The sequence below is a fragment of the Lactuca saligna genome, chromosome 4 (assembly GCF_052625555.1).
Source record: "Lactuca saligna cultivar CGN05327 chromosome 4, ASM5262555v1, whole genome shotgun sequence".
Classification (NCBI taxonomy): Eukaryota; Viridiplantae; Streptophyta; class Magnoliopsida; order Asterales; family Asteraceae; genus Lactuca; species Lactuca saligna.
The window spans coordinates 213,957,271-213,969,701 of record NC_136420.1 but is presented as its reverse complement, the minus strand read 5'-3'; the positions used below and the strand labels follow the sequence as shown (position 1 = coordinate 213,969,701).

The following is a 12,431-nucleotide window of genomic DNA, read 5'->3' as shown; positions in this document are numbered from 1 at the left end:
GTATATTTCCATTTGCAAGAGTATATTCTCTTTCTAATATATTTAAATAATTAAATGTATATTATTAAAAAATCATGGAACAAAATATATGATTTTGTTAATCTATGATAAATAAGAATAAAATTCATCTTGTATAATTGTTAATTCTTCTTTTGGAAATTCTTGAAATAGCCAAGTTTTAAGAGGCTTCAATTTTTTTGTATTAAATTCATTATAAATTATTGTTCTTGCCAGTGATCCCGGACTAAAATTTATTATTTATTCTTTATTCATTAAATTGGAAAGTTCATTTATGAGGCAGTAGGATCCTCTTCATAGACACCTTGAACTATATTTTCTTTTATATTTACTTGATTTATTTTCTTGTCTAATTGAGATGTAGAACACCTAGAAGGGATTTCTACCTTATATTCTAAAGGTGATATATGAGAATATAGTGATCTAGTTGATCTACATCTTCTTATTAGAGGTATTTCTCCATCATTATTATCGAATTCTATTTGAATTCTTCCTTCTGATGTTTTATAATTTCTGTAATTTTTTTTTTTGGTTGAGGAGGAACCGCTCCCTCCAAGACCCAATTTTTTGGGAAATCTATTTCATCCTACTTAATAGCTTTTCTAGTGGTTATCTTAGGCATATCAAAATTACTTTCTATTAAAATAGTTTCATTATTAGGTTTATTAGTTTTTTTTACACCTTGGGTTCATTCTTTTTAAAGGTCTATAGTATATTCTATAACATATACATATTAATTCAGATCCTGGCATATAATTGCATCGATTTGTTTTAACGTTTAAGGTTAAAGCATCAAATATATTAACATCAGATAATGATAATTGTAAATTAGGATAAACATTAAAATATACTGGACCATTGGTCAGACTGGACTGTATTATGCCCATTAAAGATTGTTTCAAATTCATATTACGACCATCACGTAATACAACTAAAAAATTTTCTGGCAAACCTTGTAAAGTTAAAGCTTTAAAAGCAATCTGCACTAATCCTATATGTAAATAATTATGAGTATATTGATATTTATAAATATCTTCATATATTAATAATTTAACAATCATATCATCTTGATTCATTGTTAAATTTTCTTCAATTGTTTTAACTGATTGTATAAAATCTACTTCTTCAAAAGTACCTAGCTCATATAAAACTTTTGGTTGTATTTTAGGAATTGTCCTTTTGTTTAGTAAATCTAATTGTTTTGGGATTTCATATTCTTTATTTATTTGATTTTTAACATTATTTCTATTATTCTTTTTGAACATATGAAAATTCATTTGAGGAATAAGTGTTAAATAACTTCATAATTATGGCTCTGGATTTTACCATATTAAAAAATGACTTAGTGATGTAAAATTTGAAATTATAGAAAGCAATAATAAATAAAAACAAATTATTATTTCATAACCTTATTCTAAGGGGCAAAATATAAATTTGCGGTGGATAAAATTGCAAAAATGGTCCCTGTGGTTTGTTAATTTCTGTGGGTAAGGTCCAAAAAAAAATTTATTAGCAAAAAAGATTCATATTTATCTTTTTACCAAACTACAAGGATCAATTATGCAATTTTTCTTTTACATTTTATTGAATTATTATATATTAATTATTTTAATTATTTTTTTCTTTATAACCTTTTTCTTGTTGTATTATTTGTTATTGGATTGTTATATATTAATAAATATTATTTTTAATATATTTTATTTATATATTAATAAGTATTACTTTTTTATTATTAACTTTTTAAATTTTTTTTTTGAATTTCTTCTTTATTGCATTAATTCTTTTTTACTGATTTATTATATATTAATAAATATTATTTTTAACATATAATATTTATCTATTAGTAAGTGCTACTTTTTTGGATTATTAAATTCATTTAATTAATTTTTAAATTTTTTTATTTTGTTAATTCTTTTGATTGGATTATTATATATTAATAAATATTATTTTTAATATATTATATTTATATATTAATAAATATTACATTTTTTATTATTAATTTTTTTAACTCATTTTTTTAAATTTCGTTCTTTATTGGATTAATCTTTTTTATTGGATTATTAATTTAAATTTATTATTTTTATTTATAATAAATAATATTTATTTAATAATTTTATTTTATTTTAATTTCTTTCTTTATTTTTTTAAATAAAAATACCAAACACTCTAAGTCAGCTCATCCATTCGTTGCACTTTACCACCTTGCATCGTCGTATCATCTCGCTGGAAATCATCGATCATCGACTACAGTCGGCCATTCTCGATGAAAACTACACCAGTTGACTACCCACACAATGTCAAATAAACCCCAGAAAACATACTTCCTCAAGCCGACCATTCATTACAGATACCTCCATCGATGACGACAATGTTAAATCGAAGGTTTTCAAACCACCATAGCTGCTATAGGTGGTGACAAAGTTTTAGAACTCGTTACTCGGTACTCGTTCGACCGACCGCCGAGTAGCGAATACTCAGATTTGGTAATTCATATACAAATATTTTTAGGGAAATTATATATATATATATATCAAAATCATAAGTTTATTAAAATAAATAACAAATTTAGATATAAAACACAAAATCTCACTTTGTAAATAATTATTGAACTTATATATATATATATATATATATATATATATATATATATATATATATATATATATATATATATATATATATAGTAATAGGATTGGAGACGATCCCATAGTGGTTTGTTATGACTGAGTGATGGTGGTAGTGTTGTCCAAAATATATTATCTTCCAAATATTTAAAATAAATTAGAGAATGTAGGGTGGGTATGATTTTTTGGTATTTTTATTTGAAACAATAAAGAAAGAAATTAAAAAAAAAATAAAAACAATTAAAAAATATTATTTATTATAAATAAAAATAATAAATTTAAATTAACAATCCAATAAAAAGAACTAATGCAATAAAAAATTAAATAAAATTAATAATCCTAACACTTACTAGTAGATAAATATTATATGCTAAAAATAATATTTGTTTAATATATAATAATCCAATAAAAAAATTAATACAATAAAGAATAAATTAAAAAAAAAAATCAATTAAAAAAAATTAATAATAAAAACTGTAAAATTTATTAATATATAAATATAATATATTAAAAATAATATTTATTAATATATAATAATCCAATCAAAACAAATAACGAAATAAAAAAATTTTAAAAAACTAATTAAATGAATTTAATAATCCAATAAAATAACACTTACTAATAGATAAATATAATATTATATGTTAAAAATAATATTTATTAATATATATAATAATCCAACAAAAAAGAATTAATGTGGTAAAGAAGAAATTCAAAAAATTTATTAAAAAAAATTATAATAAAAAAAGTAATATTTATTAATATATAAATATAATATATTAAAAATAATATTTATTAATATATAATAATTCAATAAAAAATAATACAATAAGTAAAAAAGTTAAAAAGAAAAAATTAATTCAAAAAAATAAAAAATAAAAATTGCATAATTGATCCTTGTAATTTGGTAAAAATATAAAACTGCAGAAATAATCACAGGGGTAAATTCGTTATTTGCCAAAAGTTAATAACCATGCTTCTAAACTTAACGATGTAAAGACCAAACCATAACAAAACCATCAATTACGGACCTTTTTAACTAATAAACTTTTTTTTTAGATCTTACTCAAATTGAATCTGCAATTTTTTTCTTTGCGTGTCTAAAGGTTATGGGCAAAAATGTAAAATTGCAACCGGCGGCTGATATTTTGAGGGCAATACAAAATATCTAGTTCACAAAAATAAAAATCCGACGGCAGGAAAATATCTGAACGCTGACGTGGATCTAAGACGACGTGGCTGTAGGAACACGCCATGACACGTGTAAAAGCCTTGACATCTGGCCATTTTTACCCCTTCAGCATCAAAATGGACTCTCGAACGCACTTTTTTGGTCACTTTGTCACCAGAAAATATCCAAATCTACAGCGATTTTTCTCTCTCACGATTTTCTTTAATTCTCTATTCAAGATCTTTATTGTGATACCAAAGATAAAGTTTGTCCTCCGGCGACGGCGACTTTGACGCAGACGTGCTATTTGGAGTTGGAGATGACCGGCAACGTGCTACTGAGTGATTTTGTGGAGCAGGAGGAGAGTTCAATTATGGTAGTTTATTTGTCCTTAACTTGATCATATGTTTATTTCTATATGATGTTAGATTTGTGGTCAATAATTTAAGATCTGTTTGTGTCTGTTTTTTATCTGAATTGTGATGTGTATATTTAGGTTTTTTCGCCCTTTTCATCTTAATTGAGTTATCAGGTCTGTTTGTTTTAAACTTATCCTTATATTGATTTGTAGCACTAATATTGTGGTTTATCATCGTTTTGCGTACGTTTTGCAATAGAACATCTCTTTCTCACATGGTGCTTTTGTCTGCTAATTCTATGGAGCGAAATCGCTTTAAATCAAATTAAATGAGCTTCAATTCCAGCTTCAGACATTGATTTCCGTGCTCTGAAAGCAATCTTGTGGTCTTTTTAGTATTACGTTTGGTATTCTCCTTCGTGCTTTATACTGTTCTGCAGATTGTTTTGCATCGATGTATGGAGAAATTTGTGTTTTTGGCTTCAAACAAACCAACTTTTGATTTTTCTTTATAGTGTTTGTGTATAATCAATGTTTGTTTTTGTATTCTTCTATCATAGAGCATCAGTAATCCCGTATTCTAATGTTCATATTCAAACTCTGTGACTTCAATGAATTCTTGCCTCATTATCAAGGGTTCTAAACATTTTTGTGTTCGTTTCTCAAAATTCTGTTCTCATGTTTACTAATTCATACACTATTCTTTTCACAAATCAGGAATCCCAGAAAAAGGAATCATCAGAATGGACAAATGAGAAGCATAGTTTATATCTGAAGTCAATAGAAGCATCATTCGTTGACCAATTATACAACTCTTTAGACATACAAAACTATCAAACACAAAAAACCTCCTCCTCAAAAGCAATTTCATTTTGGAAAAACCACACTAATGCTCCACGTATCCCTTCAGGCCAGGTTTAAAATCTAACCCATTATACATCTCTTTTCAAACCCCTTTTATATTCATTTCCATCCTTCTGATCCAATTTCTTTTTTTGCAGTTTAAAGTTCATCAGGGTGGCTGTTGGACAAAGAAAAAGTTCATGAAAGAAAACCCACAACTTAAAGATTCAGAAAGATCCCATGTTTCTTTAACCAATCCATGGATCCAACATTTCACAAATGGAAACAGACATGGAGCTATGACATCAGCATCCCCTTCCCTCCATGAATCACTATCATCATCACCTGAAACTTCACAGCAAAATCCTGTTCCTGAATCTGATAGTAATACAGGTACTTACTTCTAAGTTACTTATATATATATATATATATATATATATATATATATATATATATATATATATATATATATTCATGATGAGGAGGGCATTCATGTCTTTTGCACATTTATGAAAGTAGGATGCTATAAATTATAATAAACAAAGCAATGAAAGTACATTGCTATTTCTTGCATTTATTTTAAACATCCGGTGAAATTTTCTTACAGAAATGACAGATCAAAATTTTGTTGAAGACCTATCAATCGAGAAGACAAACACAAACAAACCAAACAACACAAAAAGGAAAAGAACAACTACAGTCGCTAATTCAAGCAACGATCAGGTAATTTGAATGACAGAAGGGTATTTTCGTCTTTTACACAAACTCGAAATCAAAAGCAAACCCTTGTCCCACTATTGACATCAGTCTTAGCCCTAGTCCCAGTCCTATGCACGCCAAACACAGTAAAATCTAACCTAATTTGTCCTGTTCTGTGCTGTTCTGTTTCTGATTGAGATTTGTTTATCAGGTGGTTCCTTTTTGTACTTCTACAATGGCAAAAAATAAGGCGTTATGAAAAGATGTTGAAGATGAGGAAATTAATATGTTGTTAAGTGGAGATAAATTAACCCATGCTACTCTTGGTAGTAAAGTTGTACATGATATGGAAGAAATTGGAAAAATCAAGATAGATAGGTCGTTCTTTAATTAGTTTGTGGTTAAATAGAGCCATCTTGCTACATCATCCATCAATCCTAGCTTGAAGAAAATCAAATGGTTTGAGGTGGATATTTTGCTTTGTTTAGTAATAAATGTTTGCAATTATGCATATGCTTGATGTAACAATAACAATATGAAGAATTCATATATATGACTATATTGATATGAGGTCTTAGGCTTAAGAATTTATATATATATATATATGGCCATATTTCGTGTTTAGGTTCCTCGTATTAGGGGTGTGTATGGGGCGGTTTGGTTCGGTTATTGGTCAAAACCGAACCATAACCATTATGATTGGTTAATGCATTTTGGTAATCATTGGATATGAGGAATATTGGTTATGGTTAATGGTTTTTATCGGTTAACGGTTTTGGTTAATGGTTAATATTGGTTAACCCACAAAATAATATAAATGATGAAATTATAGTGGCATAAAAAATTTAAAGAGAATACAAAAAATCCTTAGCACCAATGTTTGTAACCTAGCTTATAATAATATAATGAAATGTGTATCTTTGATACTCAATGTGAGATAACACATAATCACATTCAAAATAAAAAACATTTAATAAAAGTATAAAACATTAAAAAAAAAATCGACATTAATAACTTCATATATTGATAATCGATATTAACATTAAAATAAAGCCAAACATTCATACACGTTCAATGCGATTATATAAAAAAAAAACTATAAAATAAAATAGCTAAACATTTATATTACGTGTTATCTGGATTAAAAAAAACAATCACTCATATACATTCAATGTGATTATGTCAAAAATAGTAAATAAAAAAGAAAATTAAAAAAAAAAATACATTCTTAATATATCACAAAGTGAAGAAGAACCAAAAACTTAACTTACCTAGAAGTATTGATTTTAAATTAAAAAAATCCTTAGAATAGAACTATAAAGTCAAAACAATTTTTTATTAGGATTAACGGTATGAAAAGCCTCTGATTAGGATTATGAATGTGAAGATTAAACTAATTGTGAATAATGTTTACAAAGTATAGAATTAACCGATTTAGAATTGTAACATTAATAAATAATATAAATCAATGCATGATTGGAAAATTGTGTGTGTCTGCATGATCTACGTGATCATGTTGAAATTACACAAAATATTTTTCCCAACATCTTCATTTCTTATATCAATTTAGGACAAAGAAACAGAAGGTTTTCACGTACTTACAACTGAAACCTCACTACAAAACCCTAATCTATTCTCATTCAACTACACTCAATCCTAATCTTAGGCCTGTCAAATCGGGCTGTCGTCTCGTGTCAGGCACGACACGACAAGGTTTTTTGTAACACGAACACGACACGACACGATCTCGTGTTTTTTTTCACTAACACGAAAACGAACCAATTAAAAAATGACAACACGACACGACACGATAAAGATAATATTACATAACTATTATTTTATTTAATTCATATTTAATCATATATAACACGATAAACACGACAAACACGAAAACACGACAAATACATGCTCAATCGTGTCAATTTCATGTGGATTTGCAAACACGACACGACATCGTGTTTTTTAAACTTGACACGAACACGACACGAAAACGAATTCGAATTATGATTTCGTCCCGATTTCGTTTCGTGTCGTGTATTTTTGTCGTGTCGTGTCATAAATTGACACCCCTACCTAATCTAAAACAGATTATACGAATAGAAACATCTGATTGTTAATCTATCATCATAACAACACAAGATCAGAGAGAAGTAGAAAACACGAACAACGAAAGAAGAGAAAACCCTAGATCTATCTCTCAAGCTGAAGACTCTCATCTGCCACATATCTTCTCTCTCTCTTCTTTTATATCTCCGTGTCAAGTATATGGATCAACCCGACTATAACAAAAGATCCGCGTATCCTTCCCTGCATTTACATTCTAAACCCTGCTACAAATACTTTTAACATAATAACCCCTTTAAGAAAAAACAAATAAATATAAGATTGAAATATTCTTCCACTATTTTCAACATTCCCCCTCAATCGAAATATTTATTTGTTTTCCTTAAAAATATCAATGAGACCCATTTTTTTAGATAAAAAATCATGTTGTTTGATATTCAAAGATTTTGTAAGTATATCTGCATTCTGTTCAGAAGAAATAATTTTAACAAGTTTTATAACTCCATTTGAAATTTTTTCTCTTACAAAATGCAAGTCAATCTCAAAATGTTTAGTTCTTTCATGAAACACTGGATTAAGAGCTAACTTAATTGTTGAATCATTATCACAAAATACAAAAACTGGAATAAAATTCTTAACTCCTAATTCAAAAAAGATTTTCAAAACCCAAATTATTTCACATGTAACAGACCCAAGAGCTCTATATTCAGCTTCAGTGGAAGATCTAGAAACAGTAGACTGTTTCTTACTTTTCCATGAAATCAAACAATTATTAAAATATACTAAGTAACCTGTTACAGATTTCCTTGTAGTTAGACATTTTGCCCAATCTGCATCAACAAATCCACTCAACATAAAGTTATCAGATTTAGTTATTGCAACTCCTTTTCCAGGACATCCTTTTAAATATCTTAACAACCTTAAAGCAATTTTTAAATGAGACTTCCTAGGTTTGTGCATAAATTGACTTAGCACTTGAACTCCATAAGCAATATCTGGCCTAGTAATAGTAAGATATATAAGTTTTCCAATCAGCTTTTGAAATTCAGTTTTATTATCTAATAACCCATTGTGTTTATCATCATTTCCTGTATTTATCATAAAGTTTGTCTCTAATGGAGTGCTAACCGGTTTACAACCAAGCAATCCATACTCATGCAAAAGCTCTAAACAATACTTTCTTTGATTTAAACACAAACCATTATCAATATTTACTAATTCAATACCTAGAAAATACTTAAGAACTCCAAGATCTTTAATCAAAAATTGAGTTTTCATAAATTCTTTAACCTTTTTTAATTCAGTTTCACAATTACCAGTTAATATAATATCATCAACATATACAAGTAACACAGTTATTGAACTATCAAACCTTCTAATAAACAGTGAATAATCACTTATGCTTTGTTGAAAACCAAACATAAACAAAGAAGCACACAATTTTTCATTCCATTTTCTAGGAGCTTGCTTTAAACCATATAACGATTTTGTAAGCTTGCAAACCCTAGAATCATTTTCAGAATAATATCCAGGAGGAAGAGACATATACACATCCTCAGATAGATCACCATAAAGGAAAGCATTATTTATATCTAACTGATATAAAGGCCAAGAATTATGCACAGATAAGGAAATAACAATTCGAATAGTCACAATTTTTGCAACAGGAGAAAAAGTTTCTTCAAAATCAATCCCTTCTCTTTGATTATACCCCTTAGCCACTAACCGGGCTTTATATCTTTCAACTTCACCATTTGACTTATATTTAATTTTAAAAACCTACTTGCAACCAATTGGTTTCCTGTTTTTAGGTAAATTTGTTATTTCCCAAGTATGATTACGATGAAGAGCTTCCATTTCTTCATTCATGGCCTTTACCCAATTAGGATCAGATAAAGCCTCATAGTAATTTTTAGGCTCTACAGTCTTATTCAGATTCGAAACAAAACATTTAGCATCAGTATTAAGCAAAGAATAATTAACAGATCTTTCTATGCCATATTTATATTTTCCTTCTATAACATAATCAGCAAATTTAATTGGCATATGTGATTTACGTCTAGACCTAGATGCACCTATAGACAGTTCTACTGAAGGGGTTGAAGAAATATGACTATTTTCCTCAGACATATCAGAAGATAAAGGAATAGAACCAACAGAATGAGGCATATTTACCTCGCCACTACGGTTGACTGACTCAATTAAGTCACTGTCATCCAAGTCAGTAGCTACATTAATACCATCCTCCTGTGACTCCACTCTCAGTTCATCTAAATTTATAGAATCATTTAAGTATTCATTTTTATCAAAGTCATCATAGGAAAAAGGATCAACAGGGCCAAAAGTATTAAAAGTTTTATCACCAACAGTTGACCTCAATTTATAAGGAAACACTGACTCATAAAACTTCACATCCCTGGATACAAAAGAACAATTAGTATCCAAACTAAGAAGTTTATAAGCTTTCTTATCAGATGAATATCCTAACAAAACACATTTTTCTGCACGCTCAGAAAATTTATCAGATACATTTTGTCTAGCAGCAAAACAAAGACAACCAAAAACTCTTAAATGATCAAAATTAGGAGTCTTTTTAAAAACAAGTTCATAAGGAGATAAACCATTCAAAATAGAAGTAGGCATTCTATTTATCAAAAAAACCGAAGTTAAAACTGCATCTCCCCAATACTTAACAGGAACTCCTGACTGAAACATAAGAGATCGTGCCACATTAAGAATATGTCTATGCTTTCTTTCCACAACTCCATTCTGTTGTGGAGTGTAAGCACAAGAGGTCTGATGAATGACTCCATGTTCAATACAATAAAACTTCATTTGATTATTTACAAACTCTGTTCCATTATCAGACCTTATAGTCTTAATGTTAACACCAAACTAATTTAATAGAATATTTAAAAAAACTTTAAAACAATCAAAAACTTCACTTTTAGATTTTAAAAGAAAAGCCCAAGTTGCCCTAGAAAAATCATCCACAATAGTCAAAAAATACTTATAACCCTCAACAGAAGCCAATCTATAGGGACCCCAAACATCTAGATGAATCAATTCACCTAATTGAGATGAATGATGCTGACTATGAGAAAAGGATTCTCTAGTCTGTTTTGCTTTATGACAAGTATCACAAGGAGGTAAGGATTCATTTCCAAAATTCAGTTTATCTTTTAGAGCACTTAAAGCCTGGTCAGCGGGATGACCAAGTCTACTGTGCCAGGTAAATTTTGAAACAAAACACTTAGGAATAGTTAAACTAGCAAAATTACCTAAGGGAACATGATCAAGGTAATAAAGACCCCCTGATTCCCTACCATTCTCCACCATCTCCTTTGACAGTGAATCCTGAATTTTACAATTATGTTCAGAAAATACAACTTCACAACCACTATCCTTACAAAGCTTGTGTACAGACAAAAGATTAACATTAAAGTCTGGAACAGCAAACACATCAAATAAAGTAAGATGAGAAGATAATTGAATGTTCCCTATTTTGTTAATAGGAGCAGAAGACCCATTAGGATGTTTAACAAGAAGATTGAGCTTAGACACATCCACTGTGTCTCGAAGTTGTGACTCAGAGGCTATCATATGTTGATTTGCCCCTGAGTCAACAATCCAACTCTGAGAGTTATTTTCACTGACAACAGAATTACAACAAGTAAACGAACATGTACCTGCCATATTAGCAGCAACAGATACATCCTCATTGATAGAACTGTCACTAATAAGACGAAGAAATTTGGAGTATTGTTCACTTGTAAGATAGTGAGCATCACTCTTGTTAACAGGATCAGAAGAACCTACAATATTGTTATTTGAACTGACAGAAGATGAATTTACAGAAAAAGATTTACTTTGATTATTACTTTCATTTTTCTGTTTAAAATCCTTTGGAAAACCAATCAGTTTATAGCACCTATCTATTGTATGGCCTTTAAGATTACAATGTTTACATTGCAATCCTTGATTTCTGATCCTGTTTAGACCTTGTCCCTTCTTAAAATCATTGACTTTACTGTTAAACACAGACACCTGAGACTTCGAAGGAACAATAGAATTTAAAGACCCATTCCTTTGAAGAGATTCTTCTCTAGAAAGAATGGAAAAAGCATATTTAACATTTGGTAAAGGATCCATCAAAAGAATATGAATTTTTACTTGATTATATGACTCATCAAGACCACTCAGAAACTGCATTAGTTTCATCAATTTAGAATGATCATTAAGCTTAGTAGCAGCCTCACATACACATTCAGTTAAGCTAGTCAAACCATCAAATTCCTTCCATAAAGAATCAAGTTTATTATAATAATCAGAAAGAGACGAACCATTCTGTTTTAAAGTATTAATTTGTTGATGGATATTGAAAACTACAGATCCATCAGCCTTATTATAAGTTTCAAACAATTCATCCCAAATATCCTTAGCTTTATCAGAGTAAACATGACTAGCATAAATGGATTCAGAAATAGACCCTAAAATCCAATTGCATACAACAGCATTAACACGTTCCCATTTAGAGGTTTTAGAGACATCAGTGTTTTCAAGAGTTAAAGTTCCATCCACAAAACCCAACTTATTCCTAGCCTTCAGACCTCTAGACATGGCACTACGCCATAACCGATAATTTTCATTTCCA

The 12,431-nt window shown here is 28.8% G+C and overlaps 1 protein-coding gene across 1 annotated transcript; it reads left to right on the top strand.

Annotated features, from left to right (window-relative positions):
* The first annotated feature begins 3,965 nt into the window (after nt 1-3,965).
* LOC145039015 (cold-regulated protein 27-like) lies at nt 3,966-6,310 on the top strand. Its single transcript, XM_078987179.1, has 5 exons — nt 3,966-4,189; nt 4,889-5,086; nt 5,173-5,407; nt 5,622-5,737; nt 5,925-6,310. The coding sequence occupies exons 1-5, from the start codon at nt 4,133-4,135 to the stop codon at nt 5,970-5,972; spliced, it is 654 nt and encodes a 217-aa protein (XP_078843305.1). The 5' UTR covers nt 3,966-4,132; the 3' UTR covers nt 5,973-6,310.
* Nucleotides 6,311-12,431: the final 6,121 nt, after the last annotated feature.